This window comes from Vanessa cardui, chromosome 22 (assembly GCF_905220365.1).
Source record: "Vanessa cardui chromosome 22, ilVanCard2.1, whole genome shotgun sequence".
Taxonomy (NCBI): domain Eukaryota; kingdom Metazoa; phylum Arthropoda; class Insecta; order Lepidoptera; family Nymphalidae; genus Vanessa; species Vanessa cardui.
The window spans coordinates 7941341-7959624 of record NC_061144.1 but is presented as its reverse complement, the minus strand read 5'-3'; the positions used below and the strand labels follow the sequence as shown (position 1 = coordinate 7959624).

At 37.1% G+C, this 18284-nt stretch overlaps 1 protein-coding gene across 1 annotated transcript in view; it reads left to right on the top strand.

Annotated features, from left to right (window-relative positions):
• LOC124539379 (anoctamin-8-like) overlaps positions 1-18284 on the top strand; it is a 29307-nt gene extending 11023 nt beyond the window's left edge. Inside the window, exons 7-24 of the mRNA XM_047116760.1 lie at positions 44-150; positions 716-819; positions 1637-1718; positions 4339-4491; positions 5048-5165; positions 6034-6089; positions 7212-7286; positions 7678-7810; positions 8175-8350; positions 9185-9382; positions 10730-10861; positions 12069-12200; positions 12980-13101; positions 15657-15750; positions 16181-16309; positions 16439-16562; positions 17038-17180; positions 18019-18284. Coding sequence (XP_046972716.1) covers positions 44-150; positions 716-819; positions 1637-1718; positions 4339-4491; positions 5048-5165; positions 6034-6089; positions 7212-7286; positions 7678-7810; positions 8175-8350; positions 9185-9382; positions 10730-10861; positions 12069-12200; positions 12980-13101; positions 15657-15750; positions 16181-16309; positions 16439-16562; positions 17038-17180; positions 18019-18147 — 2207 coding nt within the window. The 3' untranslated portion in view covers positions 18148-18284. The remainder of the gene's footprint in view (positions 1-43; positions 151-715; positions 820-1636; positions 1719-4338; positions 4492-5047; positions 5166-6033; positions 6090-7211; positions 7287-7677; positions 7811-8174; positions 8351-9184; positions 9383-10729; positions 10862-12068; positions 12201-12979; positions 13102-15656; positions 15751-16180; positions 16310-16438; positions 16563-17037; positions 17181-18018) is intronic.

The window sequence follows — 18284 nt, the reverse complement described above, 5'->3', positions numbered from 1 at the left end:
AATGAGGTCCTAAACAATAACGTTATGATTTCTTAAATTTCAGATGAAATAAGCGAATATTTTGGCGTGAAGATAGCGATGTACTTCGCCTGGCTGGGACATTACACGCAGTCGCTAACAGTTCCTGCTGTTGTTGGGTTTATATTTTGGGTAAGCTCTAATTAATTAAGTTACGTATATACACCAACTAGCGACTCGCCACGGTTTTGCACGGTGGCAATGCAAATACTAAATATACTATAGAACTTGATTATTTACAAAATCACTATAGAAACTTTCAAAATTTTACTGCTAATGACATAAAATATCTTGACGAATTGAAAAAATCTCAATTTTTTTTAAATTTCTTTGTAGTATTCAAAATCCAAAATAAACTTTATTAGAGTAGGCTTTTAATTTTTTCTATAATTAAAAAATACATTCATATTAGTCATATGTATGAAATATATCCTGCCTGGAAGTCAACAGGTATTAACTCCATGCTTTTCTATCACCCATGAAATCTGGTATCGAATAATATGCCTTTTTTACCAATGTATTTTTTACAAACGATTTGAATTTACGAAACGGCAAAGTTAAAAATTTCTGCGGAATTTTAGTAATAGCAAGGTATCTTACAGTCGTTTTTTTTTTAATTTGATGTCATAAAAGTTGCAAGATCACAAATTTCATGCTTAATTTGCCTTTTTTATAATTTAATCATATTTTTTTCTAGGTTTGGTTGGGAACAGCAAACGATTACTGGAAAGATATAGCTTACGTGTTATTTTCGCTGTTCAACGTTCTTTGGGCCTGCGTTTATCTGGAGACTTGGAAAAGGTTTGCAAATGTAATTCATAGAGCTCTTTTAGTTTTTTATGCTACTCATATGTATAAGGTATTACAAGTAATAAAAAATGTACTGCATAAAATATTAATATGTCAATAAGCATTTTATAGTTAATCTTTTGCCGATCAGACCTATGCAAGCAATACAAAAAGAATATTAAAGTAACAATTGCTTTAAAAGATAACATATCTGTTTGAACAAGAGAGAAAAGCAAAGTAATCCATTTGTTTTGCTTTTCTTAAAGCAAAAAGAACACCAAATAAGAAAAGTAAAAGTAAATATTAGTAGTTTTTGGCATTGAGACTTAATTGGGTACTATTCTAATATAGATTAAATAACAAATTCAAATTTGAGTGCATTGTTTTTAAGTGTATCATTTGTAAATAAATAATTACTACGCAAAGTTTTATTCTGCTATCGGTACTGAGCATTTAATTATATTAAATACTCGTTGCTATATTGCTCTGATTGTCTTAATCTGTTCCTCCCCAACATGTTTCATACGTGTGTGTAAATGTTAAACGTGAAACATGTTTAATAGTGTTTTATCTGATAAGAAAATTGGAGTTGAACAAATTTTAACAAGTTGTATGATGTTTATAGGCATAACTTACATATTATTGTGTAAAGAATATTTTTCTTATGTATATTTTTCATCTATGCTCATGTGGGATGAGAGATAAAGCATCATAGTATATTAAAACATAAAATCACTTAACAATCGTCGATTAGCAAGATTAAATTGATATTAATGGTATGGTAACATTATTTCGAATTCTATTAACAATATACATATTTATCTTGCAGATATTCAAATGTATTGGCGTACAGATGGGGGACTTTGGACCAAAGGGATGAATGGCTCGTCGAACCGCGACCTTTATTTCAGGTACGAAACTCCGGCAGTAAGTTAGGTTCTGTCTATGGTTTAATTTATTATCTTTGTTAAAAGATAACATCTTAACTCGTACCACAATCTGCATTTCTCTTAAGAAAATTTGAATAAGTATGTTTTCTAAGTGGCTTTTTGTTGAACTACATATTATTTAGTGTTCGGTTTGCATATATAAAAGGATGTTATCCTTATTATTATTTTTTGCGTTGTAACAATGATTTTAAATATATCCTTTTATATGTTAGCGACGTTTAGAGGAATACATTTATTAATTCTTAGTCCTCTAGTGTTTTCTTTTAAATATTTCAAGTATTTCGTAACGAAATTTGGGGGGGGGAGGGGGTGTCAAGTAAGATATTATGATGATCATAAGAGTATTACGTCACGTGTAGAGATGGGAAGGGGGGGGGGTGTATTCTTGTATAGAAACGTTACGGTGCGTTACAAAATTGCATTACGTTTATTCTTGAACGTTCCTTATGTGTATATGCCTTTCAACCTATAATTAATCTAGTCAACGAGATAGCAATCATTTTTAGTAAAGGTCTAGTTTTGAAATGCAGTCACTAAGCCAGTCAACTTGTGACTGTAGTCCAAAACAAGCCCGTAATCAGAATGAGATTGTTGGTGTCGCAGGGCGAGATGGGCACGAGCGATGAACGCTCTCTATGCGTATATGCCTATTCAACCTATAATTAATCTAATCAACGAAATAGGACTCATTTTTAGTAAAGGTCTAAGTTTTGAAATAGTTACCGTAGTCCAGTGTAGATGATCTATTAAAACAAGCCCATAATCAGAATGAGATTGGTGCGACTACAATCCAGTGTAGATGATCTATTAAAACAAGCACGTAATCAGAATGAGATTGTTGGTGGCGCAGGGCGAGATGGGCACGAGCGATGAACGCTCTCTATGCGTATATGCCTATTCAACCTACAATTAATCTAGTCAACGAAATAGCAATCATTAGTAAGGTCTAGTTTTGAAATGCAGTCACTAAGCCAGTCAACAAGCCCGTAATCAGAATGCGATTGTTGGTGTCGCAGGGCGAGATGGGCACGAGCGATGAACGCTCTCTATGGGTATATGCCTATTCAACCTATAATTAATCTAGTCAACGAAATAGCAATCATTTTTAGTAAGGTCTAGTTTTGAAATGCAGTCACTAAGCCAGTCAACAAGCCCGTAATCAGAATGCGATTGTTGGTGTCGCAGGGCGAGATGGGCACGAGCGATGAACGCTCTCTATGGGTATATGCCTATTCAACCTATAATTAATCTAGTCAACGAAATAGCAATAATTTTTAGTAAGGTCTAGTTTTGAAATGCAGTCACTAAGCCAGTCAACAAGCCCGTAATCAGAATGCGATTGTTGGTGTCGCAGGGCGAGATGGGCACGAGCGATGAACGCTCTCTATGCGTATATGCCTATTCAACCTATAATTAATCTAGTCAACGAAATAGGACTCATTAGTAAGGTCTAGTTTTGAAATGCAGTCACTAAGCCAGTCAACAAGCACGTAATCAGAATGAGATTGTTGGTGTCGCAGGGCGAGATGGGCACGAGCGATGAACGCTCTCTATGCGTATATGCCTATTCAACCTATAATTAATCTAGTCAACGAAATAGGACTCATTAGTAAGGTCTAGTTTTGAAATAGTGCCCGTAGTCCAGTGTAGATGATCGATTAAAACAAGCCCGTAATCAGAATGAGATTGGTGCGACTACAATCCAGTGTAGATGATCTATTAAAACAAGCCCGTAATCAGAATGAGATTGTTGGTGGCGCAGGGCGAGATGGGCACGAGCGATGAACGCTCTCTATGCGTATATGCCTATTCAACCTATAATTAATCTAGTCAACGAAATAGCAATCATTTTTAGTAAGGTCTAGTTTTGAAATGCAGTCACTAAGCCAGTCAACAAGCCCGTAATCAGAATGCGATTGTTGGTGTCGCAGGGCGAGATGGGCACGAGCGATGAACGCTCTCTATGCGTATATGCCTATTCAACCTATAATTAATCTAGTCAACGAAATAGGACTCATTAGTAAGGTCTAGTTTTGAAATAGTGCCCGTAGTCCAGTGTAGATGATCGATTAAAACAAGCCCGTAATCAGAATGAGATTGGTGCGACTACAATCCAGTGTAGATGATCTATTAAAACAAGCCCGTAATCAGAATGAGATTGTTGGTGGCGCAGGGCGAGATGGGCACGAGCGATGAACGCTCTCTATGCGTATATGCCTATTCAACCTATAATTAATCTAGTCAACGAAATAGGACTCATTAGTAAGGTCTAGTTTTGAAATGCAGTCACTAAGCCAGTCAACAAGCACGTAATCAGAATGAGATTGTTGGTGTCGCAGGGCGAGATGGGCACGAGCGATGAACGCTCTCTATGCGTATATGCCTATTCAACCTATAATTAATCTAGTCAACGAAATAGGACTCATTAGTAAGGTCTAGTTTTGAAATAGTGCCCGTAGTCCAGTGTAGATGATCGATTAAAACAAGCCCGTAATCAGAATGAGATTGGTGCGACTACAATCCAGTGTAGATGATCTATTAAAACAAGCCCGTAATCAGAATGCGATCGTTGGTGTCGCAGGGCGAGATGGGCACGAGCGAGGTGACGGGGCGGCCGGAGCCGCAGTACGCGGCGTGGCGGCGGCGCGTGTGGCGCCACGCCGTGTCGCTGCCGCTGATGCTGCTGTGTCTCGCAGTCGCCGGCCTCGCGACATTCGCGCTGCTGCGCACGCAGGTATACCCGCTACCCACCTGGGATCATTTTAATACACGATCTACTTAGCTTAAGCTAGCCAAAAGTATTGGGAGTTTTTTGCAGCCATAGATAAAGTTAGGAAATTCATAGTGTGGTTGTGTGCCAGAGGAGGCGTAAAAACGCGTTGGTTGTGATTTATGTATATATTTATGTAATGTGGCTGGCCGATGGGCAAGTAAGCTATATTATGGCATATTTTCGCCACCACCCATAGGTATTTTTGCTTGAAAAAATATTAAAATTTTACTTATATAGCAATGTGCAAGGCAATTAAGATGTCATGTCGGTACTTATATAAGTTCTTTTCCTTTAAACAAAAACACAAATAGTCCTGATATAACTGTTTGATTGAACAATAACTGATGAGTGGGTAGTATCTACCCAGACGGGCTTGTGCAAAGCCCATGCTCTCCATAACTCCAGTCGCGTCAGATTTACATTTCATAGAACTTTGTAAATGAGAGAATAGAGTGCACGAACGGCCTTGAAATTTGTTCGAACAGGTTTATTACACTCATCTTAAATTCATTCACAGGATTGGTGGGAAGACACGATATTTTATTTCAGTTGGATACCGCGCGCTTTTTTGGCGATACTAATTGCGGTCGAGGAAGAAGTCTATGCGCGAATCGCGAAATGGCTCAACGATAAGGGTAAGTCCTGAATATCAAACGTTCTTTTTTTAAATTTAAAATTCGAATTCAAATATCAAATTTCGTGTTGTTATGATTTATGACGTCATCTTTGCGTAAATAATTAAAAAAAGCTAGGTTTATAATGAGTGTATCTTTAAAGAGTATTAATATCAATTAGATATTTTAGCGGTCCCCATTAGATAGTACATTTTTAGTTGAATTGAAAATTGTAAGTTTTTCTTGATTCAAAAAAAACTGTGTCCTTTCTCATTTTAGTTCTACAAACACTGGTTATAAATAGTACCCCTTCCGTTGCCACTAGTAAAAAGATAAACAAAATATACCCAAGGTCAATTCACATTGCTTGGATGCGATCTCTCTGGTAGGGAGCCTCTAGGAATTATTATATCTATATAAATAAAAGTCCTAGCTTAGTCAAAATTTTATATCATCATAGTATGATGTAGTAAGACATGTGATTTTATACGATATTAATATTGTGTGAGTTGTGTGGATTTTACATTTTTTTTTATACTAGCAACATTCACAGACAATTGAACACTAACAAAATAGAAATATTTAAATTTTTTGTGCATGTGATGTGACATTACTTCGAGATTCTTCTAGATTTTTTTATAGATTTGAAATTAGAATATCTTATCTTTAAATAATATTAAATAGTTAAAATTATTAAATTAAATAAACATTGAACTTAGTTATAGTTTTAGATAAATTTAGCGAATATATTGATTGATTGTAGTGTAATAAGATAATATAGCGCATATTGTTTTCTCTTTACCGCTTACCAAACGGGACTGGATGGAAAAATACGACATTTTATTAAATGGTAACACCGACACCGTCCAATTTTTATAAAAAAAAACAGAAAACTATCGACTCGAGACAAAGTATGAAAATCATCTGATTCTGAAAATAGCATTGGTTTGTATTTAAGCTATGAAAAGTAATGCAATACTAAAATGACAATCATGCTTGTGCTACACTAATAGCAGGCCTGCCGCTAGTCGCTGCATCCGCGTTAATAACCATCCCTAACACAAATTTTAAGTAAAAAAACGCAACGATTTGACAACGGGGTAATTTTTAAAATTGGAAGAACTGACCCATATACATACTTATTCATATATCTTTGTAAAACACTAATAACGTCGCAGTGTTATGTTCTATGTACTTATTCCACAGATCTAATAAGTTTTAGAAAGAACAAAATAACTTAAAAGTATATTGTGTGAAATAAAATATGAATTAAATGTTTTTTTTTCTGTTATTTATAAATATGGTCCTGCGATATTAAAAGTGTTTACAAATCACGTATGTAAAAAAAATATTAAAAAAGGGAAGCACTATGGAGTTTTTGAATGTCTAAGGAGGACATTATTATGAACTGCCTGTTACCAATACTACACACTTATTAATACAACAGCCTTTGCCCAGCATCACCATAAATATGAGATTTTACTGTAATATTCGACGTGAAAATGAACAGGTTTATACTCATTGCCACGTGAGGGGTACGCTTACCACGCAGGCTCGTTGCGGGCCCTCCTAAAACATAACTATTAACCTAACAAGTTAAAAAGTCGTTAAAGCACGGCATTCTCATAGATTGTCCAAACCGCTTGCATGTCTCTTAAATAAACATACATTATAGCATGTTCTAAAATTAAATTATGTATATAAAAATCGCTTCATATCAGACACACAGAGCATTGAAATTTTTTTATAGTAACATTACTATGACTGTATATTACATAATAAGTTTTAAACTTATTTTTTGTTGCGATACAAATATTAATTATAACTTAGAAGTATTTTTTCACGACCATATTGTTATACTTCAATAATTGTTTTTTTTTTCTATAATGTGATACATATATATAAAAATATAACTCAAGACTAGATTAGCTTCATTAAATTCAATTTGCGTTTAATTATATATTGAAGTTTAATTGTTGTCTATGCGTGTTAAAAGTAGACTTGCTTTTGGTATTGATATGTAGAAAAGTTATTCCTTACCTTCCAATAATCTCATTTCTGTTTCAGTTTCAATTTGTGAATTCGTTCATGAGTTTGTTCTACATTGCGTTCTACCTTCAGGATATGGATAAATTGAAAGAGGTGAGATGAGTTACGAAAGTTTTCATTTCATTTTATTACATTATTTTTCGTGGTAGGGTCAGATATTCTACCGAGAAATATCTGTAAGCCAGTGTGACTACAAGCAAAAGGGAAAATAAACGTTTCGATATTTATTTTGTTAGTTTCATCAAGTCTGGTCGCTTCTTAAATATTCTCTTGGATTTTTTTAAAGATATTATCTGTTAGTAGACTGAATAAAGAATAATTATTTTTTCGTAAATTGTTTGTAACTTTAGCGGTACGTTGTCCATTCGATCGTCTATATATGTATGTTTTTAAATATAATGTTAACTTGACTTGCCTTTAGAAGTCATCATAATAAATTTTTGGATGCTCAGGGAAATAATTCATTAATATTTATTTCTTGTAGCAACTAGCCGTTCTGCTCATAACGCGACAGATAATTGGAAACTTGAAAGAGTCCGCCTTACCATATCTGATTGAAAACCTCAGGCTGGCGAAGATTTGTTTCGATGTTTTCGGAGCTTTAAGTCCCAGCAAAAGTGAGTCGATTGGAATTTTTCTAATGTATATATAATAAGATGGCCGAGGTGGCCCAGTGATTATAACGCGCGTATCTTAACCGATGATTGCGGGTTCAAAGCACCACTGAATATTCATGTGATTAATTTGTGCTTATTGTGAAGGCGGTGAAGGAAAACATCGTGAGGAAACCTGCATGTGTATAATTTCATTGAAATTCTGCTACATGTGTAGTCGACCAAACCGCATTGGAACAGCGTGGTGGAATATATTCCAAACCTTCTCCTGAAAAGGGAAAGAAGACCTTAGTCGAGTCGTGGGACATATACAGGATGTTGTTGTAATATTAAGTTTTGTATTCTAGAATTTGTGCACGTGTTTCAGTACCGACGTCCGCTCAGTTGAATGAGTTGTTCGAAAAGAGGACGTCGTCGTCGGGCGAGGCGCCGGAGATGCTGATAAACGGCGGCGCCGACAAGGAGAGAAGTGACCGGCGTGACTCGGAGCCGCTCGGGCAGAAGGTCATACACCAAGCGGAACTCGAGTCGCAGCTGTTTAAGGTACATTTTGACGCCATTCTAATCAACTCCATCACCACACAAATATCTCACTCAATGTAAGAAAAGGTGCGTCACCTTTAAGGTCTATTTTCGTGTGCACAGTATGAGCGGTAATCTGCTTTACCGATCGAGAGTGACATATTCCGTCGCAATGATTTGACGTTTACATTTTAAAAGTACTAGGAGTTTAAGACTTGATTAAGGAATGAATTTGAAAACTGATGAAGGTTTTCTTACTCTGACTGTACATAACAATAACAGCACACAATTAATGATTACGTTACACTTACTTTAAAACCAACTGATCTAAGAAAGCCAGGTCATGTAATGCAGGTTACATAATGCAAACATGTACACACTGAAATAACCACTTGCTTAAGAACAAATTCTGTAAGCATTTCTATCTTAGAGAACAGTAATAAAGTCACTATAACCTTATTTCTCTTGGGTCGTCAACTGTGATGATCGCCTCCAGGCTGTTTCAAATAACAAAAATATGTTTATTATTGTATATTGTAAATTGACATTACACACAAAAAAAAAAAATAATAGATCCCACTGAGGTTTCTATCGCCGGTTCTTCTCAGGTCTGAGGTATTATATTCCTAACCGGTGGTAGATTATCGACAGTCAATAATAAAGTGTAAACACTTATAGTTTTTGACTTTGTGTTACGATAGTGCTTATCGCTATGTGGTAACTGATAATGAGCGTGTGGGCAGTACGAGGGCACGTTCTCGGAGTATCTGGAGATGCTGACACAGCTAGGGCACGTGGTTCGCGATAGTGTGCGATAAATATGTGGTAACTGATCGTGAGCGTGTGTGTGTGCAGTACGAGGGCACGTTCTCGGAGTACCTGGAGATGCTGACGCAGCTAGGGCACGTGGTTCTGTTCTCGGCCGCCTTCCCGCTGGCGGCGCTGTGCGCGCTACTAAACAACGCGTGCGAGGTGCGCGCCGACGCCTTCAAGCTCTGCCACGTGGCGCAGCGGCCCTTCGGCGAGCGCGTCAGCAGCATCGGCAGCTGGCAGGTGCGTATATGGTCCATGATCATGACAGGATCTGTGAGAAGATCTTTGTGGTAGGGCTTCGTGCGAGGTACCACCCACTCATCAGTTATTCCACCGCCTAATAACAGTAGTCAGTATTGTTGTGTTCCGGTTTGAAGAGTGAGCCAGTGTATCAGGCACAAGGGATATAAAATCTTAGTTCCGAAGGTTAGTGGCGCAGTGACGATGTAAGGAATAGTTAATATTTCTCACAGCGTCATTGTCTATGAGTGATGGTGAGCACTTACCATCAGGTGGCCCATATGCTCGTCCGCCAACCTATACCATAAAAAAAACCAAGGATAAGTTTATAACGCCAAGTTTGCGACTCCGCAATCAATAGACCTTTCTTTGAGGTATTTCGGCTCCCGTAAACTCATTAAATCCTTCTTCGTTTCGACATCAAAAAACCATAGATATTTTTAACATTGACGGTTTATAAAATCAAATCGTTTGCTAAAAACATTAAAAAAGGGTCATCATTCATCACAAAAAAATATATTCACTTCATCATCCTCCTGCCCTTATCCCAATTTTATTTGGGGTCGGCACAGCATGTCTTCTCCTTCCATACTTCTCTGACAGACGTCATCTCACAAGTAAAATTCTTTCTAACCATATCGTCTTTCACACAATCCATCCATAGTTTCCTTGGTCGTCCTCTACCTCTATATCCATCCACATCCATGCTCAAGAAAATATATTCCAAAATGATTGAAGCCTACTCGAATAAAGTATATGTAAGACTATGGATTTGTTAGTTGTAGTGTATTATAAGAGGTAGTTTATAAATAAAATATTGACAAGCCTACGCGTAAGGCGAGCAATAGTGGGGGGTACGGCCATTGGCCATATCATAATCAGTTAGTTCGCCGTACGAGCAAGACGTGTCCGTTATAAATCGAACTGTGTTGTTTCATTATTAACCACGTGCCTAATAGTGACCTGTATAGTACGACACAAATTAGATGTAGCATCGGAAAATGTAATGGAATGAAAATAAAACCGATTATTGTCGATTTACACAACCAATAGAAATAGCTCCCTATCGCGCCATTCGACGCTATTCGTCGCTATAGATTCACGCGTCAGAGAAAGCAAGTTCATGTAAATCGACGCGTCAAATTGACGAATATATTCGGTAATATGATATTACAAGTTATTACATTTGTACAAAGACCATATTCGCATGAGAAATAAATATTGATAATTTGGGATAGCGTACTCAATTCGGATGTGATCGGCTTTACGAATTTTGCCGATGCGACATCTAAGTTGTGTCGTACTATACATTAGTTATAACACATTGACACTGGTGGTCGGTGGTAGCACGCGATGGAAGCGATGGTAGCGGTCGCCGTGCTGGTGAACTGCGCTCTCATCGGTCTGTCGGGCCCCGTGCACCGCCTGTTACCTGACGCCTCGCCCGCGCAGACTATCCTCGTCATCGTGGCGCTAGAGGTCGCTATTCACCCCAGCCACGTATTGTTCTGTCAACCGTACCTATTACATCTGAAATATAATATATAAATATGAGACAACATCACATACATTATAGATAGCGCACGAGTTGAATGCAGAGCTCAGGAATTCGATAGTGCTGTGACCTAATTATAATTGATGACCAAAATACTCATTATATTGTGAGTAGTTAATATCGATAATTTTACTAGGTTAGCATAATGAAAAAAAGGCAAAATAATACTGATCATACATTTTTATTAATTATTTCACAAAACGAACTAAAAAAAAACACAAAATTTATTTATTATTATTATCATCAGATTCACACATAGTTGAATCGGTGTCACTATCCTCACCGTCGCTGACTTCAATTATAAATCGATCAATAGTATCTTCAACCAATCCATCTCTTTGCCAATAATTTTCTTATTACTTCAACAATAATAATGCGGTAACACGGCAAGCGTACGATAGCTGTCAAGGATGGAACAACACTACAGTGCGGGCGAGCGGGGAGGGGCGTGCGGACGGCGGGGGAGGTGCTCCCGCTCTTTACCTCACGCCCCGACTGCATTCAACTCGTGCGCTATCTATACTCTGATCCTAATTTAAGTAGCTAAAGCACTTGTGTTATGGAAAATCAGAAGTAACGATGGTACCACAAACACCCAGACCCAAGACAACATAGGTAACTTATAGTAATCTACATCGACTCGGCCGGGAATCGAACCCGGGACCTCGGAGTGGCGTACCCTTGAAAACCGGTGTACACACCACTCGACCACGGAGGTCGTCAAATACTTGGGTACCGTTTGAAGAAAAAAAATATGTTATCATTAATTGTTCCTAAATGGTACTACAAATTTTATTGACACAAAAATTAATAACATTTAATGCCTAAATATCTACAAGTATGAATTAAAAGTAATTACTGTTTAAATCTTGACCGCGTAGAATGGTGGCAAGAATTCTTATACCTTCATATATTACAAGGTATTTTTCTAAGGTGGTCAACTAAAATAGATAAATCTGTGAGGATGGATGTATGTATGTTTCTTACTCTTTCTCTTAAAGTACCAAGTTGGGTCGCTAGTATGACCTATAAAATTGATCGCTCTTAAGCTTTTGTTACACGTGCAATCAATTTTGTAAGGTTTATAAGACTAAATTCATTATTAATTATTGATAGTAAATAATATTTCAGCACGTAGTGTTAGTGATAGTGCTGTGCCTGCGGATCGCCATCCCGGAGATACCGGGCTGGCTGGCCACTGAAATGGCTAAGACGGAGTTCCAGAGAAGGGAAGCCATTAAAAACGCACATGCACCACTATTGGTAAGTCGCGTTGTTTTGGTAACATATAAAAAATATATTTAATGTTTTTTATGTTTCATGCAATTATGAAAGTATCGTAGTAGTAAGTGATAAGTATAAAATAATCGTCGTCAATGTGCAATATAAGTATATATAGATCTATGAAAGCTGTATTGTATACATACACGCCCAGTCTATAATATTTGAACCACACCCAATAACAATTGAAGATGTTACGCGAAAGCCATTAAAAACAATAGTATTGAAGTGGGTTTTTGTTTATGGCAACAAGTTTTATGGCTTAAGAATTGTCTCCTGCGAACAAATGTAGAAGTGTTGTATATGACACCGTAAAATTACAAAATTTGTCAGATTACAATCTGACGAGATAGAACTGTAACATTGAAATAAAACTAGTTATAACGGATTTGAATCGCGTATATTAATTATTTTTGGCATCCCGACGTTTAGCACTTTACAGCGTTCGTGGTCACGGGTAGACGAATAGTATATAGCTATAACTAGTTTTATTTCAACGTGTAATCGCGAAAATTTAAGACAACATTATGAGAACTGTAACATGTATGGACAGATTGTAATCTAACAGTTTAACTTCGATAACAATATAGCGAAAAATAATACGTTAAATTGCAATCGTATTTCGCAGTTCACAATATTTCGACAGCTTACAATCTGACGAGACAGATTGTAATTTAGCGAATTTTGTAATGTTACGGTAACATATACACCATACGGTGGTGAGTGGTGAGTGGTGAGTGGTGTCTATGTGTGGTGCGCAGTCGGAGGGCGCGAGCCAGGACGACGTGCGTCGCTCGGCCACGCCCACCACGCCCAAGCCGCCCGACAAGCCCGACCGCAAGCGCATCAACATCGGCAAGATCCCCGAGATCCCGCCCTTCAGGTGAGCGCCGACATTCGCATTGACACATTGCCTTATTTGGCGAACTATTGCTGAGGAAGCGTTCGAGTATTACTTAAGCAATTTTCCTGTTACTATATTTCTCGTCCCCCTTTTTAAAGATAATAGGAATACTTCCATATGCCGCAACTAAAATTATTTATTAATTACATTATATATATGTAAATATTCATTCTTCGTTCTGCTACTACAACAACAACGGCCTGTAAATTCCCTCTGCTGGGCTAAAGGCCTCCTCTCCCTTTGAGGAGAAGGTTTGGAACATATTCCACCAGGCTGTTCCAATGCGGGTTGGTGGTTTGCTACTAAGAAGTACGCAATAAAATTCGATATATGTTATTGGAAGACATTTTTTTTTATACCTACCTAAGTTAATTACGTTTGTCTGTGAAATTAAAAATAATAAGAATGGTGTATTCCACCGATTGCTTACGTTATACTCAAACGCCTCTTTGAATGGCTTTTTGGTAGTAGTTCGAATTATCTAAAGACGCTACCGCTACTGATGGCGCTATTATTTAAAGTCAAACTCTCATCGATTGATAGTTTACGAAAATTTTATCCAGATAGGTATTAAAATTGGTCCCATTTGACGTATAAAAAAAAACATGATGGTATAGAATACCATTGGTTTAACAATCACTATTTAAAGAAATCTGGGTATAGCTTTCTTGGAAATGTTTTGAGGTACTGTTAATACAGAATACTAGAAACGACACATTTTTAATAGATTAATAAAGACTAGAACATATTTATCTATTTACATTTCACTTAACACTTAAATATTATGTATTTTACATTTAGAGAATGTTAGAATTTGCATGAATATACGATGGGAGGTCCAAAAGTGAGCGTAATAGTGTGAAAAGGTTGAGGATAGGGAGTAGTATTTTACTAATTGTTTATCATAGACCGGGAGATGATAATGACAAAATATTTGGTCATTTGTACCAGTATGGCGGTTTTTCAGGTTCAAAAAAAAAACCATTACTCCTTTGCAGTGGTATGGCGGCCATTGGGAACTGTCGGAAAAGTATGGCAAGTGAGACTAAGAGAAGTAAAATTATCCAAAGCTGTTCTCGTAAGACACCTTTGGTTTTTTCTCATTACCTATAGGCTATAATTTGGATTCCAAATTTGAAAATACATTTGTTTCCAAATTTAAAAAAGTATTAAGAAAGAACATTTTCGTGCGATAATAACGTAAAGGATAATATTACGGCCCGTTATTAAAAAAAGGTAAAATTTTCCTAATTTTATTAAATTTATAAAAGAACATTTTTGGGGACTTTTGGACATCCTCTCGTATTTCACTTTAAGAATATTAAAAGTTGTCATTAGGTCTATTTTCCATTAGAAAAAATTGCCGTTTTCTATTACGTAAAGTCTAGTCATTATTACTATTAAAATATATTAAATGTTATGTGCACGTTATGTTAGTTCATGCATTTAACATTAATATATGTATAGTTCTTTATCTCATGCCTAAGAACTCTTAAAAATTGTAACGGCAACAAATCGTTTTCTTCTGAAGATAAACTACTAAAAAAATGTACATATGTATGATAAAACATTAATTCAATTTGTAATTGCTTAAAAAATAAATACAGAACATACTTTTTAGAAAAAAAATATTACCAATTGACATGTGAGAAAATCAACCAATGAAATTTCCTTCGGAATGCAAGCTAGCCAATCAAATGTAGAGAAAGAGACAAATATAAAATTTTAAATTTAATCCATAGCAAATTGATTGAAGTAAACGTAGCGAAACGAAGCCAAACGTTCTTTAAAACATAGACACAATTTTTGTCATGCAATAATTTTATAAAAATCACCCGTTAGGACATTTGTAACGTACATTCATGTAGACGATCATGTATTTTAAATTTGTTTTTTTCATTTTGTTTTCAGTTAATTTGACACAAGTAATATGCCTGGATGGGTGTGTAGTTACAGAGTATATATTCCGTCATATTCCATCGAGTCAGTATTTATTATCTATATGCTTGTTATGATCATTACGTTGTAATTCATTTATGATTTGCAATAAAATTTATCTTTCGAATTTTGTAGTTTTTTTGGCTTTCTTAAACTTTGGAAAAGTTAAAAGAAACTTCTTTTACAGATAATTTAAAAATAGACACTAAAATTCTTCAATTATATTATCAGCAGAATGCCTATTTATTTCAATATCTAACGAGGTAAAATAAATTTTACATTTGCCTTGCTTTTCGCTGATATTGTCCTGACATTACACATATAGTTATTTGTATATTCTATTTTAAAACTTCTTTCTTTTACCGTACTAAAACTGTCTCTAACAAATACATCCTTTAATCTAAAACACCTGAGTTTGTATATAAAATGCCCCAAATAAATGTACAGTTAATCAATAATCACTTATCCACTTTATTCCATTCATCGCACGTTTTTTTATGCCGTAATGTTCTAAGCTTTTCTATCTAACAACATTCTGCTTGCCTCCAAAACACGCTGTGCTTTATACAGCGTGTTGAAATAATAAATACTTTCAGACCTAAGGCAGCTTCTGTAACCGAGCCTGCGGTCACAACGGGGTCATTACAAATGCTACAGGATGTCAGTCCGACGAAACCTATACGGCGTAAGGTACGTGCTATTTATTGAATGCAGGAATAATACTTACATCAATAGCGTAACTCAATATATTCGACTGGAAAATATTTTATTAATTAAATATGTAGTTTTGATTTCACCTTAACAAAGGGCCACTCAAATATCAAAAATAGTTTTTTTATTATTTCAAGCAAATTAAAAAGTTAAATCCAATGTGCATAAAAATATCACCGGTAGGATAATACTTGGAACGCTAGTCGCTGAATTATCTATGCAAGTAGATCCGGCAAATAGGATGAAGAATGAGCTGGTGTAACTATGGATTTAACGGACACCATAAAGTCCAAGTTTACCGGCAAAACGTCAGTGTAAACAGTGGTTTATATTACTTATCCTCAGTTATTAATTGATTATAATTTAAGTGTTTTATTTAAACTGTCATTATTAAACGTAAGCTCTATAGGAAGGTACGCCAGGCGCCCCGCTCTCTCTTCTGGGAGTACGCGGCTTGAGAGACGAACCTCTTCACAGATCGGCTCACTGCATTCCGCATCCCACCCAACATAGACCTCTAGTCAATCCAACGCTACAGGCAAGTATCTATAACCTAATTTGTTGGTCTATATGACAATCATTTCTTTATGACGAGAAGTTTATGGGAAAAAATTGCAAAAATGAACGAAACAATTCTTATCATCATGAAAATGTGCGCGATTTTCAGGAGCTTTCGGGAAGTGTGAGCGCCGGTGGGTCCGAGCCGGACTTAAATGCGGTACCGTCAACAGCGCCATCCATGGACACTAGTGCGACTTCCAGTGAAGACGATAAACCTAAGGATAAGAGCAGTACGTACTCTTAATTATTTATTCATTAGTAAATAGGGAATGTACAAAATTAGAGCAGGTGTATACATTTACATTAACAGTCTGTAAATTTCCCTCTGCTGGGCTAAGACCTTCTCTCCCCCTGAGGAGAAGGTCTGGAACATATTCCATCTCGCTGTTGTGGGTTGGTGGAATCCACATGTGGCAGAAAATCAACGAAATTAGACACAAACAGATTTCCTCTAAATTCCTCTCGATATTTCCCCGCCGAGCACGAGATAAGCACATAAATTAAACACATAAATAAAGTGGTGTTTTCTTGGCTTTGAACCCGCAATCATCGGTTAAGTTGCACGCGTTCTAACCACGCGGCCATTATTATTATTATTAATAAGCGCTCGTGTCGCGCGGCCATCGTTATTATTATTATTGCGTAGTTAATTAGCAAAACAATGCGAGTGTCAGCTGATGAGTGCGTTCGGTGTCGCGTGCGCAGGCCGGTCGCGCGCGCGCGCGGCGCTCGTGAAGCGCGTGCGCTCGGTGGCCGTGTTCTCGCTGGGGCTGCGCAAGGCGCGCGAGGCCGCCGCCGCCGCCGAGCGCGCCGAGCCGAACACGCCCGAGCGCCCGCACACCACGCCCGTACGTCTTTTTTTTTTTATGGTTTCTTACTGTTTTTAACAAACGATTTGAATTTATGAACCGTCAATGTTAAAAATATCTATGGTTTTTTGATGTCGAAATGCCTCTTATAATACACTACAACTAACAAATCCATAGTCTTACATATACTTTATTCAAGTAGGCTTTTTCAACCATTTTGGAATATATTATCCTGAGCATGGATGTGGATGGATATAGAGGTAGAGGACGACCAAGGAAACGATGGATGGACTGTGTGAAAGACGATATGGTTAGAAATAATGTTACTTGTGAGATGACGTCTGACAGAGAAGTATGGAAGGAGAAGACATGCTGTGCCGACCCCAAATAAAATTGGGATAAGGGCAGGAAGATGATGAATGGAATATATTTTCTTGTGATGAATGATGACCCTTATTTAATGTTTTTAACAAACAATTTGAATTTATAAACCGTCAATGTTAAAAATATCTATGATTTTTTTATGTCGAAATGAAGAAGGATTTAATGAGTTTACGGGAGCCGAAATACCTCAAAGAAAGATCTATTGATTGCAGAGTCGCCAACTTGGCGTTATAAACTTATCCTTGCTTTTTTTTTTATGGTATAGGTTGGCGGACGAGCATGTGGGCCACCTGATGGTAAGTGGTCACCATCACCCATAGACAATGACGCTGTGAGAAATATTAACTATTCCTTACATCACTGCGCCACTAACCTTGGGAACTAAGATGTTATGTCCCTTGTGCCTGTAGTTACACTGGCTCGCCGCCACGGTTCGTTGCCTTTGCACTCTGTGCCCCTCTGCTGTCACTGTAGCGTCCCCTTACCCGCGCAGGGCCCCCCGGCGCCGATGCTCGGGGGCGAACTGTCGCTGATACCGATCGAGCAACTGATCCAAGTGGAGGACGTCAAGCCTCGCCCCTCGATACAGGTGGAGGAAGTCAAGACTCGCCCGACGACATAAGTATTTTATCGAGTATTATTTTGATTATGTTTGAACTTAGGTCTGTAAACGCACAACAGTTATGCGTGAGTTCATTGCAAAATATGTATCGGTTACATCTTTAGTGTAAATTGGGTTTATCATATAATTTTAATCAT